Raw genomic sequence first — 17,747 nt, 5'->3', positions numbered from 1 at the left:
TCAAGTCCGTGGCGGAACTTGGTCACCTTGACCAACGCATCTTCGAATCCGGCGAGGTCCATCAGGTCCTCGAAGTCGTCGGTGTACTGGTAGACATCCTTGGTGCCCATGTGATAGGCAGAAGTCTCCAGTTTGGAGAGAGCGTGATCTTGCTCATTCTCCTCGACGAACCGGAGTCGAAACTCGGAAACGAATGAGCCCCAGGACGGAAACGGAAACGGGGCTTTGCTTCCGTGGCGCTCCGCCCATTGCTGAGCAGGTCCTTCTGCCATAAATGACATGGCATAGCGGACGGCCTTTTCCTCGCTCGCCTCTCCATTGACCACGAAGGCCTCAGGGGCAAGGCGGGCGTAGGTGCGGACCGCGTAGAGGAACGCGCGGCCGCGTTTCCGATCGCCGTTAAAGGTGAACGGGGGGTTTGGTCGTAAAACCAATTTTGAGGTGAGGTTGATGTCGCCAAAGAGGGCCTCGGAATCGCCCTGAACCGGAGTCGGAGTCGGAATGGGCCCTGGCAATGTTCGTGAGCGGGCGGGCGGCAAGCTTTCGTGAGGTGTCAAACGGCACCTTAGCCGATCAATCGGTTGCGGCGTTATGATCTTCCACTCACGAAGACAGCGACTTGTCAGTGGGTGCTTCGACCTTGTGTCTATCGGAGTTCAATCGGAGTCCAGTTTTTGATGTCGGCATCCTCCGTGCCGATCTAACCGGCGCCGCGTGCCACCTCCACCTGCACTGCCTCAAGAATGGTGCTCCTCGAATGTCTCGCCTGCTCCTGCGCTCGCAGCCTCACACTCGCTACTGCTCGAGGCAGCCGCGGCGCCAATGCAACCAGTACCTGCAAGGCCCATCGTCTATAACACAGTGAGTTGTGTGACCGTTGCACACATGGAGGTGAAGACACTTCTCTGGGTGTTGGAACCGTCAAGGCAGTTAACACGGAATCGTGTGGGGAGACCCCGGTCGGCGGCCAGCTATATAGGCTCACATACCCAAAACAGCGCAAGATTTCGCACCTCCCTCAGCTTTTGGCATTGGAGATAGCCGTCGGGCCAGCCGTTCCACTCGGATGCCTGGAGAGGGCAGTAGACATGGACTTGCGGTGGTGGGAATATCAGAGGTGGGGGTGGGGAGACTGCGCCTGGGTAAGATTCGGGTGACTTCAGTGCCAATGCAGCTCTATCGAGGAGAGAAATGAAAACCTACCAGTATTCTTCAATAAGCACTCGAAAGGTTCTTCAGAGTCCATCTACCCACCGTTCGCATCGTAGACTGGCTGCGGCCTACTGTGTTTGTGGTGGATTGGTCTTGGTAGCCTGTACGATGTCATCCTTCAGGCTGAAGACTGACCTGGATATAGACCAGGATGAGGGCGTAAAAGAGCGAGAAGAGGCTCGCTGGAGAAAAAGCTAGAGAATGCCGACAGCCACGTCATCACCAGGATTGCTTACAAGGACACGAGTTGAGAGTGGCTCCTGGGATGATGGATGCTGGGTGCCGCAGGGTACAAGCAAGAACTGCAAGAAAGAGTGAAAATGTGTGCTGATGGTCGTGGATTAAGGCTCCAACAATTTGTGTTTGACAAACTTTATAAACGGTTTTAACCCTTTTTATTTTCGTTTTATTTGGCAGGTTGAGCACATAGTAAATAAAAGGAAACAAAAGGTTTAAAAAGTATTTATTTATAGGTGCCACGTAGCACACTCCGAAAGGTCCGAGTAGTCCGATATGCCGCCATGTCACATCAAATCACTCTTACGCAATTTGGCCCAATGACTCTTCACGCTTGACCAAGACCAGCAACGACACGCGTAGCCGACTCCGCGTCTCAGCGGTCCCTACTCCGTCTCCGAGCGGTCGATAACGTGGCGGTGACGTGTCCGGGACCTTAAAAGGTCTGAGCAACGGCCACTGAGTTCATGGAGTCGACCGGACGCCGCCAGCGTAACCCTGCACCCCGAGTCCTTGACTCTTCGAATGGAGAGAGCCCAAGTGCTGCTCATGCGAAAATTATCGCCGGTGCGTGCCAGAAACTTCACTTGGATGCATCTGAAGCCCTTCCAGCGAAACCTATCCAAGATCTCATAAAGAAAATCGGCCTGCTTACCGCAAAACTTCCGTCCTCGATCCCTCTAGCCACCGAGAGCGACGAAATCTATCGCGTCATCAAGAAGGTCAAAGCTCTCGATGACAAGGTGGCCGCTCATTTCAATCGTCGCTTCGATATCCTGTACGGAGAAGACTGTCGCGATGAGAACGGTCGGCTGGTGCATATCCGGCGGGGGAAGTATGGGCTGGACTGCGTAGTCGTGTACCTGAAGTCTCTGAAATGGGACTCGGGGGACATTCCAATCGACATTGCCTTTCTCAAGGTTGCCAGACTAGCTCGTGAATCACAATCCACTTATTTGTCGCAGGAGTTTGGGCACCACTTCCCCGTCATATCTCAAATGGCCCGAGACTTTTTGGCTATACCTGGAACAAGTGTTTCCGTCGAACGGCTATTCTCGAAATCACGTCACCTCTGTCACGAGGTTCGAGGCTCAATGAAAGCAGAAACAATCATGGAAGCAATGCTGACGAAAAGTTGGATCAATTCGGGTCTTCTGTCGCTGTAGCCTTCACAAGAATAAATTTTATTAGACATTTTTAAACCTTTTTAAAACTGTTATAAACGTTTTAAAATGTTTTTTGAACCCTTTCCGTTTGATTTGTCTCCACCAACAAAAGGAAACAAAATGGTTGGAGCCCTATCGACGTGGATGCGGAAAGAGAGCGAAGATTAACACAGCCACAGCTGCCGTCCCATGATGACGAATGATGTCGAGGCCTTGAGCTCAAGCGTTCGGAGCACCATGGATTCCATTTCAATGTCTATTTGGGTGAGTGATATGTCAATACATACCTTGATATCCATTCGAGCTCTTAATAATACATCCAGCGCTGCAAAATGACTGTTTTAATTGCGCCGTTTATACTACAAATTTTACATTATCTTCAACAAAGGTTGTATTCGAAGGTTGTATTCGGACTCTTCTGTTGGGCTCGGGGGCCAGTTTGACCTGAACTTGCCAGTGGACATTCAAGTTAAAGTTGCATATCCAATTACTATTTACTATCATGATGAGTATTGTAATTTTCTATTCTACGCAAATTCTACGTATTGATTTTCTGCCTTCCAAACAGCTACATACTCTGGATACTCCACCGCAAATGCATCGAAATGCATTCTCGCATACTCTCGAATCGGAGTCACCTTCCCATCAACATAGATCTCCCAGTCTAAATTGAGGCCTTTGTTGCGTGTGTTGGCGGGCCCAGACTTGTTGCGCTTCCTTGATGTGTGACCCGAGCTCTCTGTGTCGCGCGCGCGTTTAGTAGTTGTGGACTCCGATATCACTCGCCGATCAAGAGCTGGCTGCGTCGGACGCGTTGAGCGGCGCACTGCAGGGATATCCGCGGCAGGACTCAGTGGAGCGGTCACATTGCCTTGAGACTGAGCTGATGAGCTCAAATCCATGACAATATCGACGAGAGGCTGAGAGTTGTCCGCCGCGTCTTCCTCAAGCTCTTCAACAGTTGCCAGGTAGCTCTGGGTTTGTGCGCTAATCCGAGGTCGACCAACGGACACCCGTCCCGACGAGTTAGACTAAATATCATCTTGTTAAGCCTGCGACTTAGAGGATGACAGATAAACAACGGACCTTGGCCTCAGCTTTGGCTTTTGAAAGCTTTGTCTTAGACACCTGAAGTTGTTTCTCGCACACCGCAACTTGATTTTGAGCTTGCGCTGACGGTCGCGACTGACAATTGTGTTAGGACGGAACAAAATAATAATAGACTCAGAAAATGTACCTTTGCCAGTTTCCTTGCCTTTTTGAGCTCAGCTTTCGCCTCAGCCACACCGACTCCACGCAATCGAACCTTGATGTCGACAAATCGAACTCGACGGCTCTTCTCAACCGCGGAGAGTCGTCGAGTGTATCGACTGAGATATCGGGTGGCGACGCCGTTGCGTGGGTTCCGCGCATCACCTGTTCGCTCCTCTTGCCGAAGCTGGGCCTCAATAGAAGCATCGAGCGCCTCGTACCTGTATGCGCGTTAGTTTCAATGTGATGCAGACCGGAGAGACCAACTTCTCCATCGATTCTATGATTCCCATGTCTGTGCCGGTTTGGATGTTGTTCCATCGATGCTGACCTTCTCCGAGGTTCGTGTTTGGCTCGAGAAGATCCCAGTCGGCGCCGATGTTGGAGCGAAACTGAATGAGGGCTGGAAGAAGCCACCGATGCATTTTCTTGTGGTCCAGCCATCCTGAGACGGTGAGACACAGGACAGTAAATAGAAGTTACTTACTTTGAGTACGGCCAGTCGGATCATCGATACTACCAAGCCACAGCTCAAACTTGTCCAGCTCAGCCTGCGTCTTGACGTGACGAAGCTCACGCAACTGCCCTCGAGTTTCTTTTGACAGATGCTTTAAATCGTCAATGCCGCTGCCAATGTGCTTGTTAAAATCTCATCGCGATATGAAACACTGACACTCACCGATTGAAATGGACGCTACAAATCCGGAGAACGTAAGATAGGGTCGATTCAGGGTTACCGATCCGAGCCTTATACTCCGGTGTCATTTCTTCCCAAAGAGCAGCAGCGAACCCAAGAAGTGGTGCCGCTTCCATATCAGAAAGTAGACCCAATATCTTCCCACCATGATGGACACGCTTAAATCGAAGGGGTTTACCAGTCAACTCGAAAACAATTCGGAAGATTTCGGACCAGACAAATTTGAAGGACGATTCATCGTGACTCTCCATCCAAAGGTTAGGATAGGCCCAAAGCAATAGAATTGTCCACGCACCATGTTGCCCTGTTGCTTCCACAGCCACTGTTGCTCCCAGGGCCACTCCATGCGTCCTCCGCGTAATTCGCCTCCGCACGTTCTGGCCGTGCATAGTACGTGTCCCACGATGGGTCATACATAAGCTGCGGTGAGTGAGTCACAGGCTGATACACTGTACAATGTGTGCGCACCGTGTTTGATGTCTGCGACGCGCGTTTTAACGGTCGGGAGGTTGGGGCGGAGGGGTCGGGCGTCGGAAGGGATGGAGGAAAAGAAGCAATCGATGATCTGCCACGTCACGTTTTGACGTGTGACCTACCATTTTGGGTCAGATTCCCATGATGCTTCGGACCTCACGAAAGTCGTTGACAGCTTTCATCAACCTCACGAATGCTGACGCTCGGCAACCAACTCACGAAAGCTACCATCAAGTTCATGAAAGATGCCATCAATCTCACGAAATCTTGTCGCGCGCGCGCTCGCGAACATCACTATTACCCGTCGGAATCGACGTCTCCGGTGGTGGTGTTTGGGGTCCGCTAGCAGTATTAGCGGCGGCAGCGGCAGCGGAAGCCTGGGTGGTGAGGAGAGTAAGGGCCTCAGTTAGGCGGTCGATTTTCGCCTCGAGTGCATCCAGCCGAGTGTCAGCGTCAGGAGTAGCTCCGGAAGGCATGACAGGTGCAGGGACGACAGGAGTGGCAGAGGAGGAGGGGACAAGTGGCAGGGGCGGTGGCGAGGGCGGAGTGGACTCGGACTCCGAGTCTGAGTCAGCGCCGAACCTGGCAATCTTGTCCGGTTGATCCCGTAGAGAGTTTCTTCTGCTGTAAGGGCAACCCCGGAGGCCTGAGATCAAGGTCCTAGCAGGGGAGGATCCAAAGAGTGAATAGAAGTAAGCAAATACAAGTGAGGCTGACCTAGCAGGGGAGGATCCAAAGAGAAGAAACTCTAAGGGTCCGCCTGCTAGGTAGCGGAACTATATACTGCGCTCTTGACGCGCCAAGGTTGACCGTTGCTCCGTGCAGTATGCCTGCGCCATGTCGCAGGCCAGGTCCCAGGGGGATCGCCAGGCGGGGGCGGCGATGCGCCTGACGGAGGCGGTGATGCGATCACCGGAGTCGGTGACGAGCCTTGCTCGTCACGCCTGTCATGTGACCGCTCCGCTTAGTCAGCAGCCATATCCGGTAGCCGCCTTAGTTTTCTTAGTTTTTCATTTCCCTTGTCTTGTGCCTGTTCCTTTCTGTAGTTCCCTTGACTTGTTCCTTAATTAGAGCTCCTAGCTCCTAGTTCTTTAGTCTATATAAGCCACTGTTTTAGTTAGTCCAAATCATCATCCTGTTGATCTCTCTCTGCTGCCTGCCTCTCTGTTTCCTCTCTGTTCTCCCTCTGAGTTCTCTTTGCTTAAGTCCCTTAAGTGTTGAGAGTTTGGCTGCTAAGTGCATAAGTCTTATCAGAGCTTTTTGATAGCACTTGCTTTTTAGTTCTTGTTCACTCCGTGAGCAAGCGCGTCATTTTGGAGCCCACCGCGAGGGCTTTTCAAAATTGCGTCTGACAGCTCTTACGGCTTACGGCCTAACTCCGCCCGCACTTCCCACCGCGAACTGCACGAAGAAGTTCTCGCTGCCATCCACGACCCCTACACATCAACTCCTTACCTTCCCGGTGACCCGGACGACCTCCTACACGTCGTACCTGACACATTCGCGACACACAACACACTTACCCCTCATCGCCCCGGTGATCCGACATTAGCTTGGTTATTCGATAACCCACCAACGCCTATCGACGAACAGACGTATCGCTCCGACGAACAGACCTCGCCCGACTCTCCCACACCCAGCCGCGCACCACCCCAGTCCCGCTCAGCCTCGATAGTACCACCCAACAACGTTAACCCCGTCAATATGCCTCCCACTCCGATCCCAATGCCCGCTCGCGGCGCGCATACTGCGCCCAAGTTCGACTCCACGAAGCCAGAAGAGCTTCGTCGTTATCGCGCCGATGTTGAGTACTTGATGGGGCTAGCAAATATCACTACGACTGAGGATAAGAAGAAAGCATGCTCACGTTACCTTTCAGTCCAAGACCAGGAGCTCGTTGAAGGTCTTGACGAGTTCCATGATGCCACTAAGACGTACGATGAGTTTAAGAAAGCCGCTCTCGCACTACGCTGGAAACGATGAGGAGCACTTGTATACACTCAAAGATTGGGACGCTCACCTTGGTAGCACGGCCCGCGTCGGCATCCACTCCGAGAACGAGCTCGCTGCGTTCTTCCGAACCTTCGTTCGCATCGCCAAGTTTCTCATTTCGAAGAAACGGCTTTCTGAGACTGAACAGAGCCACGCATTCTTGCGTGCTCTCCAGCCCGCCTCGCTTCAAGCGGCTGTGAAGCAACGGCTTCAGATCATCCGCCCGAACGTCCACGCGGACGACCCGTATGCGCTCGCCGACCTGTACGATGCTGCAAAGTTCTGCCTTGCCGGCTCGCCGTCCCCTGCTGTTGAACGCGGCACCAACCCCGAGCCCCGCTGAACCTGTGGTCAAGACGGACCCCGAGCTGAAGGCGGTGCTCACCTCTATAAGTCAGCTTGTTGCCGTGCTCGCCAGTCAAGCACGCACCAATGCTGCCCCCAGCCAATCCCCCCAGACACCCAGCAACGCCAACCCCTCCGCGAATCCCGGCCGCTCCTCCGGACAGCGCCACCCCGGCTGCAGCTATTGCCTCGACCTCACCCACTTCATGCGCGAGTGCCAGAAGTTGATTGAAGATATAAAAGCTGGATTAGTCCGACGAAACGAAGAAAACAAGCTGGTCTTACCCGATGGAAGATACCCTTCCCGGGCTCTTGCAGGCCAGTGCCTCCGCGAACGAATCCTCGCTTGGCACGAGCAGAACCCTGGCCAGAAACTGACGCCCCAGCTGATCGTCGACGTTGTGAAGAAACCCGCTACCCCCACGCCAGTTCCCGCGGTCGACTCCTTCGTCTTGAGCGACGAGCAACGGCTTGAAGCGATTGCCGTCGAGCAGCAGATGCTGCGAACGCGAATGGCGGCGAGGAAGGAGGCTGAGGCGAGAAAGAAGGGGGCAGAAGCAAAGGAGACGCCTGACTCGGCGGAGATCAGCGATCACCGCCCGAAGGCCGATCAGCGATCTGCTCCCGCTGCCACGTCAAACCCCGATTCTCCTCCTACTCCCACCTCCTCGTCTCACGGCCCCCGGCCCCGGCCCACGACCACGCGACAGCTGACGCACCAGCCGCCCCTGACCTCACACCACCTCCGGGACCCTTCCCCGAACACCCCTATGCCGCCGCTGACGCTGCTTACGCGCCGCCAAAAGAGCGCAATCTTGGCGCTCCTCACAAGCCACCCGTCCGCCCTCCGATTCACGACCCGCGAACGCGCAAGACGTGTTCAACGCGGTGCTAGACGCCGATGTGACCGTCAAGGCGCGCAAGTTACTGGCCAGTCCGGAAGTCTCGGCTCTGGCTCGCCAATCGTTTACGCCCGCGCCCGACCTGCAGACAAACCTGCAGAGCAACTCCTCAACAGCGAGGACCCGCTGCCTCCACTTACTGGCTTCGACTTGGCCCCACAAACGACCACGCCACGGCGCGCGCGCAGCCGCAATCCGCGATTCACTGCCCGATGCAGTCTCCACTGCGGCCGCAAACCACAACGCGAATGGCATCTTTGTGCCAGACGCGTTCGTGGCGCTCTACGACCAAGGCCGCCTTCCTGAAGGCCTCATCACTTCCGCCCGAAACAACCGCCATCCGCTGCATACTCCCCATAGTCGACAATCAAGAATATGTGGAGTCTATTGTAGACCCCGGCTCGCAAATCTGTGCGATGTCGGAAGCTCTCTGCCATCGCCTCGCCCTCCAGTACGACCCGACCATCGTTCTTCAGATGCAGTCCGCCAACGGGGCGATTACCCCTTCGCTTGGAGTCGCTCGCAACGTCGCGTTCACGTTGCGCGACATTGTACTGTACCTGCAGGTCCACATCGTCCGGAACCCCGCCTACGATGTCCTGCTCGGGCGTCCATTCGACGTTCTCACACAGTCTGTGGTACACAACTACAGTAACAACGACCAAACCATCACGATCCGCGATCCCAACACCGGCCGAACCGCGACCGTCCCAACCATCCCGCGTGGCTCCTCTCGAGCAACAAAAGAGGGTTTTCTCAAGCTCAAGTCTTCACGTATGAAGCACTGAGCTCCGCAGACAGTATAGCGCTGGTTATTGACCATGACGCTCGCTCGGACACATTTCAAATATCGGCACACAAGACACTCGAATCGGACACCCGCGAACACATTCAACTCGCTTACCTCGCTGCGTGCGAGCACCTGCCCTGCCCAAATATAGCAACAGATGAGATGTGTTGATGGGACCCGATCAACACATCTCCGCGGTATGAAATTCTTTGATTTCTCTTACTCTTTGGCAATCCTCTCCCAGAAATCCCCTCGCTAGACTTCACTCTGAGCTCGGTGCTGTCCGGGCGGCCTGCCGCTGCCATCAACGGCGCGGCGGTGTCACTCGGCGTGACACCGCCCCTCTGTCCGCTGCTCACCGTCCCCCGTCCTCCGTCGTCACTGTTGCGCGCTCCCGGCGGGTCTTGGCGACGCCGTGCGGGACGGACGTCACAGCGTGATCATCGCGTGACTCCGCGGCTCTGTCAGCCGCCACGTCGACCACCCCCGTCTGCTCACTGTCCGCCGCCGTCGCGCTGGCCACCATCACAGCTCCATCACCGCGCGCTCCCCGTCGGGCCTCGGCGCCGCGCCGATGACCGAGAACAGCATGACAGCGTGGCTCTGTTAGCCGCCACGTCGACCACGCCTACCCTGTCCTCTCGCTCGCTGCCGCCGCCGCGCCCTCCGGCCGCGATGACCACCACTGCGCAATCACTGCGTGACGCCTGGCTCTGTCGCTCTGTCAGCGGTCTCGCCGACCATATCTCGCCTCGCCACCCTCCCCCGCCGCGCACCTCCGCCCTCCCGCGGCCGCTGTCCGCATACGCCGCCGCCCTCGCGCTTAATTCGCGCTGATCGACACCACAATTATGTGGCAATAGCAGGCCGCAACTCCTCGCCGCGCCGCTAACTGAGCGCTGCCCCCATGGTCAACGCCTGGGCGCGATGACAACAATGTCGACGGGAAGCGCGGCGGTGGTAGTGAGTGCGGCTGCGACAGCGGGCGGCGACAACTCGGGCGCCCGGAAAGTGTATCCGTCGCTAACGATCGTTTGCCAAGACCCTTGTGCGGCATGTGTCGCTCCAGAGTCCAAGCGCTGTCAGCGCCAGTCCTGACTTCGTTTGCAGTTTTTCACCATTTTCCCCTGGTTTCTTCCCCCCCCCCAACCGTCGTCGATTCCTTGCTGCTCGCCGCATCACCACAAGCCCGCCATCGTTCTGTGCTGGCTGGGCGCTTCACAGCACTAGGCACGTCGCAACTGAAGCGCTGTCAGCGCCGGCCTATCACCGCTTCACTGATAGGCAACACGGTCTCGGTGCTGTCTCGCGGTGGGAACCAACTGGGAACGTACCCGGGACCGGCATCTCCAAACTGGATGCTTGTTGCGTGGGTTCTGCGTGGGCTCCTTGTTGCCTCAGAGCGATCTCCTCGGGCCAGCTATTGCGCCGAGCTTGGCGCTTCGCATGCCGGCCTCCCTGACTCAGTGGCCGAGCAGCCGCTGGTCACTCCTCAGGCCTGCTCTCAAGCCGCTGCTCTCACGACCACTGCTGTTTCTTCGCTGCTAGTCCCTGTCCTCGCTCCCCGCCTGCGAGACCATTGTCATCCTGTGGTGGCCTGCGTTTCCTCCCCCATTCCGCGCGACGTGAGAGCTGCGTCTTTTCTCTCTGGACTGGCCGTACGCACAGTGGATCTATCGTGTAGCGGGTGACGCCGATGAGGGCCGTGCTGCCCGCGCGCGGTCGTGCGTCGGACACATGAAGGGCAGCTGCCCGGAGCTCTATGCGCTCGGCGCTGCGCAGCGCGCACCCGCGGTCCATGCGCCCGACCACGTGCGAAAACTGGTACGTGTTCGCGGATTCACGGTATTTGTCTGCGGATTGCGCCAGGCGCAGGAGAGTGTGCCCACGTGCAGGTTGGCGGGCGTGATGTTGTACTATGTAGTCAGTTGTAGGAAGGCTTTGCTGTAGTTCACATAGATCTTTATAGTCTGTTTGAGAACTTGGTGGTTGAAACTTGAGAACTTGGTGGGTGAAACTGCTTGGAATATAACTTAGGTCTGTCAGAGAACTTACATTGCCTTATCGGAAACTTCTAGCTCCTAGAATATGTTTCAATATTTTATCATATAGGCTTAAGATCTGCCTGGATCTGGGGCTAGATAAGCTATCAGAGAGTATAGAGATGAAGGATAGACCTATATGTACCACAATATCCATTTGGGTATGAGATACCATGCCTTGTATATGCTGCAATTTGGTGAATGTTGCACATGTCACTTTTGTGACACTCTTTGCACTCAAACATTGAACTTGTGGTTTGGAATACAGGATACAGACCTCAGAAAGTGGTGTGTTTGTAGGCTCAGGAGAGTCCCTGATGAGATATGTGTGTTTTTGTGAGCAGTACCAGACATTAGAATCAGAGACCGGGTTAGTACTCTTAAGGCCAAAAGAACTGTCTGCGCTATTACATCTGGTCAAATATTTATCTCAAGCAGGATTTATAAAACATATATAGGCCTGAGGAGGACTTCAAATAAACTCTTCAGGCACTTTAAGTAGCCTCCTAACTATCTTGGATGTTCCATGATTAAGGAATCAGTGTTATCTTTGCCAAAATCAACTCCCCAATATCTGTACTGATTTTTGGCAAATATGTTTAGTAATTTGGGGTCTGGTAGAGTGCATATGTAGCTCTCAGAAACTGATATGCACTGCCAGCTAGACCTACCAGAAGTCAGAATATAATATGCACAATAAACCCCACCTTTGAGTGATACCATCAAGTGCCCCTGGTCCAGAAATGGGTCATATTGTAGTATTCTATCCCTCGTAGTCAAATCTACTTAGATCGATCTTATCCACCGAGTACATAAGAAGCTTTCAGCTTTTCATTACCTAAATAGCCTGATACAGGCAATTACTGCTGAATAATGTGGCATAAGGGTCTTGAGTAGCATTGATTTCTCATGGGAGATATTCTACTCATTCATGCCTTTAAGATGAACACTCAACTATTCATATCCATGCTCTGGATGTGGAGAAATAGTACAACATCAGCTGCATCAAAACCACATGATCAAGTGATGGGAGGCCTTTTCATGCACTTTGGAGCAGCACAAGCTTCAAGAGCGGTTGCTATGGTCCTGTAGGCATACAGTAGGCTCAAAAACACTTCATAGCTCTTTTATTGTACACTACCATCTATCTACTTGGACAATCTACTACCTGCCCCCAGTGGCCCAGTTGAGCCTCAGCTATCGGCGTGTCGACCAGCAACAGGCCACAGCGGGCCCTAGCGGTGCGTGGACAACGAGTGGCGACCAGGCAATAGTGTCGAGAGAGCCGTGGACAACGGGGTGGCCATGCAGACGAGCGATAGGACATGGTGCGAGTAACAGAACGGACCTGCCGGCAATGCTGGAGCCGGCGCAGAGTGCGATGTCATACTGGTTGGGGTTGATAGCAGGGTGTCGGGTCGGCGTGGCGGCGACGCTAGCACATAACAGCGTGGGCCGGCAGGCGGGCTACGTGATGTGGTACGTGGGCAATGAGAGCCGTTAAGGTCAGCCTGACCGCATTACTGGTGCGGAGACAGGAGGTGCGTTGGGCGGTGCGTAGGGCATGGTTAACTAGTGGCGACCATGCAACAACGGTGTCGCGTGAGCCGCGGGGCAGGACATGATGCGGGCGTGTGTGTTTGATGTCAGGAGGAGAGATAAGAAGGGGGATGGGTTTGGCGAGCAGACACGGCGGGTGACAGCGTGTGGGGCAGGTTACACAACGTTATGTCATTGTGGCGGCGCCGACTCGTGGGCAACAAGAGCCGCATCAGCGCAACATCAGCGACTAGGCCCTAGGGGCAGCGAGGACACATGTGGCTGGGTCGACGTGGCTAGCGCGGCGCAGAGGAAGCGGGCGGGCAACAGGGATGTGAACAGTGTCGGCAAGTAGCTGACAGTGGGCGGGCGGTGTTGCGGCGGTAGCAATTCTACGCGAATGTTACGCGTGATTGATCTCGTGTCGTGTGTCGTGGCATTGACCGTAAGCACGGTGATGTGCCAGTGGAGGCAGTGAGCACGGTGGCGGCGGCGGTCGGGCGGCCTCGACCCTCGGGGCAGCGCTCGGTGGGCGGCACGGCGGGGAGTTGCGGCACGTTGCGGCGGTGATCAGCGCGCATTGCGCACGAGGGCGGCGACGTAGGCGGACAGTGGCAACGGGAGAGCGGAGGTGCGCGGCGGGAGGATAGCAGCGAGCGAGAGGACAGGGTAGGCGTGGTCGACGTGGCGGCTAACAGAGCCACGCTGTCATGCTGTTCTCGGTCATCGGCGCGGCGCCGAGGCCCGACGGGGAGCGCGCGGTGATGGAGCTGTGATGGTGGCCAGCGCGACGGCGGCGGACAGTGAGCAGACGGGGGGTGGTCGACGTGGCGGCTGACAGAGCCGCGGAGTCACGCGATGATCACGCTGTGACGTCCGTCCCGCACGGCGTCGCCAAGACCCGCCGGGAGCGCGCAACAGTGACGACGGAGGACGGGGGACGGTGAGCAGCAGACAGAGGGGCGGTGTCACGCCGAGTGACACCGCCGCCGCGCCGTTGATGGCAGCGGCAGGCCGCCCGGACAGCACCGAGCTCAGAGTGAAGTCTAGCGAGGGGATTTCTGGGAGAGGATTGTCAAAGAGTAAGAGAAATCAAAGAATTTCATACCGCGGAGATGTGTTGATCGGGTCCCATCAACACATCTCATCTGTTGCTATATTTGGGCAGGGCAGGTGGTGCGAGAACCTAGGCGACGACCACGACACTGTACATTGCGCGCACTACCTAGCGCAACCAGCCTTTACCCTAATCACGGACGGCCCCTTGGTGCCGCCATACCCTGCTTCCCCTCACTGCCGCCACTCCCGGCGATGACTTCCTGCCCATCTTCTCTATCTCTTCTCACTCACGATACCCGCCGCCGTCGCGCGCTACCGATCCACGACAGCCCAGCTTCCTCGACTCTATCCCTTCCTCATATGTCCCGACTCCTTCCCCCATCTCTCCTCTCGCTAATGTATTCGCTAATCGGAAATATAAACCTGTTTCTAAGAAAACACGGCCCGTACTCGATGCTCTGCCCGAAAAATTCCGCATCGTAAGGAACATTCTCGGTGATCCACTCGCCGACATACCTACACTCAACCCGCATCCACCGCCCTTTGAACCCACTGGCCGTTACACGCGCGAACGCCGTGAGGCACTCGACGCTGCCCACGCTGGCAACTTTCTCTGGCCGGCAGAACGCGAATTGTTGCACCACTTCATGTGCTTGCAGAACGGCGCGTTCGCTTGGGAAGACTCCGAACGCGGCAGTTTCCGCACGGACTTCTTCCCGCCAGTCGATATGCCGGTAATGCCCCACACACCTTGGGTCCAACGCAACATTCCAATACCGCCTGGCATCTACCAAAAGGTTTGCGACGTCATCAAAACCAAGATCGCTGCGGGCGTCTACGAGCCCTCGAATTCTGCCTACCGCTCCCGCTGGTTTTGTGTGGTCAAGAAGGACGGCAGCAGCCTCCGACTTGTCCACTCCCTCGAGCCGCTTAACGCAGTCACGATTCAACATTCCGGAGTCCCGCCTTTTACCGATCAGCTCGCTGAGAGCTTTGCTGGCCGCGGCGTGCGGCGCCACGCTAGACTTGTATGTTGGCTACGACGAGCGACTGCTCGCGACTTCTTCCCGCGACTACACAACCTTCCAAACGCCTTTCGGCGCCCTCCGCCTCGTCACTCTGCCCATGGGATGGACCAATTCCGTCCCCATATTCCACGACGACGTAACATTTATCCTCCAAGATGAAATTCCCGACTACACCCAGCCATTCATCGACGACGTGCCCGTTCGCGGCCCGGCCAGCCAGTATCGCCTCGCAGACGGATCATTCGAAACAATCCCTGCAAATCCCGAAATCCGCCGCTTCATCTGGGAGCACTTCAATAACCTGAATCGAATTGTTCAGCGTATGAAATACTGTGGCGGTACCTTCTCAGGTAAAAAGTTGATACTCTGTGCTGAAGAATTCACCGTTGTTGGCCACGTTTGCACGCCCCGCGGTCGACATCTGTACACGCTGAAAGACTGGACCACACACCTGAATTCCACAGCCGCTGCGGGTATCCACTCTGAAACAGACCTCGCCACGTTCTCTATCGAACGTTTACGCGCATCGGCACTCCGCTTAGTCAGCAGCCATATCCGGTAGCCGCCTTAGTTTTCTTAGTTTTTCATTTCCCTTGTCTTGTGCCTGTTCCTTTCTGTAGTTCCCTTGACTTGTTCCTTAATTAGAGCTCCTAGCTCCTAGTTCTTTAGTCTATATAAGCCACTGTTTTAGTTAGTCCAAATCATCATCCTGTTGATCTCTCTCTGCTGCCTGCCTCTCTGTTTCCTCTCTGTTCTCCCTCTGAGTTCTCTTTGCTTAAGTCCCTTAAGTGTTGAGAGTTTGGCTGCTAAGTGCATAAGTCTTATCAGAGCTTTTTGATAGCACTTGCTTTTTAGTTCTTGTTCACTCCGTGAGCAAGCGCGTCATCGGAACCGGAGTCGGACCGGAATCGGAATCGTCTCCGAGGGGCCGAAAGGGAGGTTCCCCTGACATCTCTGAATATTATGGATATAATATGATGTCAGTGGAGACCTTGAATATTAATATACCTGAATATAATATAATATATTATGAATACATTATATTACTGCCTAAGAATATTCAATTATACTTAAGTATTTAACTATTCCTGATTTTAGTGTATCTTTGGAACATCTAGTATACTATTTTGATCGATTAATCCTGTTTAACTTTTTTGACTGAAATTCTTGTGCCTGTCACAGGTCACCACATCAAGTTTCCAAGGTCCTAAACTGGCCTAAACTGGGAAATTTCTAAATTTTCTGTGCTCATGGTGTGCAGACATACCATATAAGGCAGGAGGCCACATCAAAGTTGGCTATTGACTGATGAGGTGTCACAGATCACTGGCCCATAAAATTGAACAAAATACTACGGTATCTTTTTGCCTCAAGTATAAAGACAGTGTCAATTGGTATCATTACCAAGGAATGACTAAAGGTGAGTTTGGTAGACATTTGAAATCAATACATTATATTTGAATATATTCATATCATATCGAATATCTGAGAGGAAATATGAATATAATATACTACAAAGATAACAAGTAAGCTTTTCGGGAACGCGTTTTTTGTTTTACAAGCTTACCCTTGCAACACCCCTTCCGCATCCAGTCAATATCTCCTCCTTGTCGTTCCAGCCTGTTGCACACCCGACAACCGAAAATGGTAAGGCCCGTAAGGTCTGAGGTCTCCCATCGAACACATCGTTTAGCAAGGTCACCTTCCTCGAAACGAATGAATTCTTCCCCAGCAACACTATTGCCCCCGCCCAAGGTGTCCCTGCTTGGCTCGAGCCGTTTCGCAAACGAACAAAGCGCCATGATACATAGCAACAGTTGGCGAGCTGTTGACCAATGAGCACTAGTGAAAACGACAAACAACATCACCCATGGTGATTGTCACGGAACGGGGCTCGTGAATGTGAACACAGAGAACTTGAAGCCGTCAGAGCAGGAGGGATTGCCCTTCAAGTTGACGCCACTCCCCTGTAATGCTTACGAGAATCCCGCATGACTTCGGTGATACCGCGATCTACAGTGACGTAGCGAGCGCGATCGGCAGAGAGTAGAGTTAGGGTTAGGCGACTCCGATTGTCCGCACTATAAGTTGCCCGATAGCTTTGGGGAAGACAGGTGTCGATATCAATGTGGGTTGCAGGGATAAACAGGAGCGGCGCAGAGAGGATTCGCAATGCGGATGAAAGTTTTAGGGTGCGGCTTCATCTGGGGAAAGTCAATCAGTCATCGCAGCAAGGAAAAGAGCAGTTGACGCACCGTTTGCCCACCATTCCACCTCCCGAACCCGCTCAACTCTATCTTCGAGCAGCTTCAGTCCATGTGGTACCTCATTGGATTCACCAGCGCGGCAACTTGAATACTTGGCCGTCCTGTGAAAGCTAGTCACGTTTGGACTTTGAGCAGCAGGACAAGGGGAGTAAAAACCCACCTTCATACCCGTGGTATTGTGCGCATGTGGGCCCTGGGGGCGCGAGACGTGATTACGATGCCTATTCGTAGTCTCACCCATATCGATAGCAAGCCGAAAACACGCCCCACATCCCCTTCCGAGTCGCCCTCTCGCGTATTGGCTTCAGATCATCGAGTTTGTGGGAGAGTTTGTTTGTCATCTGTCGTCGATCTGTCGAGGAAGAGGTCAGCAAACTTGAAGTCACGTCAAAACTTCAGTGGTCGTTACGCACCTTCAGCAAGACCCTCCACATCCCGCGCCAGCACAACGCCCCTGCCCCTTCCGCTGGTAGTCGCTTGCGCAAGTATTCTGAGGACAAGACAGTCTGAAGAGAAGATGAGCCATTCAGTGAGAAAACACAAGAAAAATGGTGATACACCGACTTGTAACAGTGTGTTGCAATTGTCGCTAGTGTCAGGCACCACGACTCGGAGCCATCCTCTAGCGTTGATATGTAGCGAAAGAAGCCATCGAAAGGCAGCGAGGGGCTATGTGTAGTCGGTAGTTGTCATGGCTTTCGTGTCGTTGGCCCGTTGGCCCGTTGTGGGTGCTATGCGAAGATTGA

The 17,747-nt window shown here is 54.3% G+C and overlaps 3 protein-coding genes across 3 annotated transcripts; 2 read left to right on the top strand and 1 right to left on the bottom strand.

The window, feature by feature from the left end:
• Positions 1-1,916: 1,916 nt before the first annotated feature.
• On the top strand, positions 1,917-2,808 carry MIND_01116600 (uncharacterized protein; the record flags this gene model as incomplete). The annotated part of the gene is made up of 5 exons (XM_037367727.1): positions 1,917-2,016; positions 2,062-2,256; positions 2,305-2,369; positions 2,415-2,481; positions 2,795-2,808. 5 exons carry the CDS (start codon positions 1,917-1,919, stop codon positions 2,806-2,808), a joined length of 441 nt encoding a protein of 146 aa, XP_037215559.1.
• A 334-nt stretch (positions 2,809-3,142) lies between these two features.
• On the bottom strand, positions 3,143-4,980 carry MIND_01116500 (uncharacterized protein; the record flags this gene model as incomplete). Its single annotated transcript, XM_037367726.1, has 7 exons — positions 3,143-3,646; positions 3,702-3,800; positions 3,853-4,087; positions 4,134-4,311; positions 4,354-4,493; positions 4,546-4,806; positions 4,859-4,980. The coding sequence occupies 7 exons, from the start codon at positions 4,978-4,980 to the stop codon at positions 3,143-3,145; spliced, it is 1,539 nt and encodes a 512-aa protein (XP_037215558.1).
• Positions 4,981-6,762: 1,782 nt separating this feature from the next.
• On the top strand, positions 6,763-9,064 carry MIND_01116400 (uncharacterized protein; the record flags this gene model as incomplete). Its single annotated transcript, XM_037367725.1, has 4 exons — positions 6,763-6,971; positions 7,066-7,275; positions 7,310-8,546; positions 8,585-9,064. 4 exons carry the CDS (start codon positions 6,763-6,765, stop codon positions 9,062-9,064), a joined length of 2,136 nt encoding a protein of 711 aa, XP_037215557.1.
• Positions 9,065-17,747: the final 8,683 nt, after the last annotated feature.

The sequence above is a fragment of the Mycena indigotica genome, assembly GCF_014461135.1.
Source record: "Mycena indigotica strain 171206Taipei chromosome Unknown Mind.scaff0010, whole genome shotgun sequence".
In the NCBI taxonomy this organism is placed as follows: Eukaryota; Fungi; Basidiomycota; class Agaricomycetes; order Agaricales; family Mycenaceae; genus Mycena; species Mycena indigotica.
Note: the sequence above shows the minus strand (reverse complement) of the source record. Positions and strands in the feature narration are given on the sequence as shown.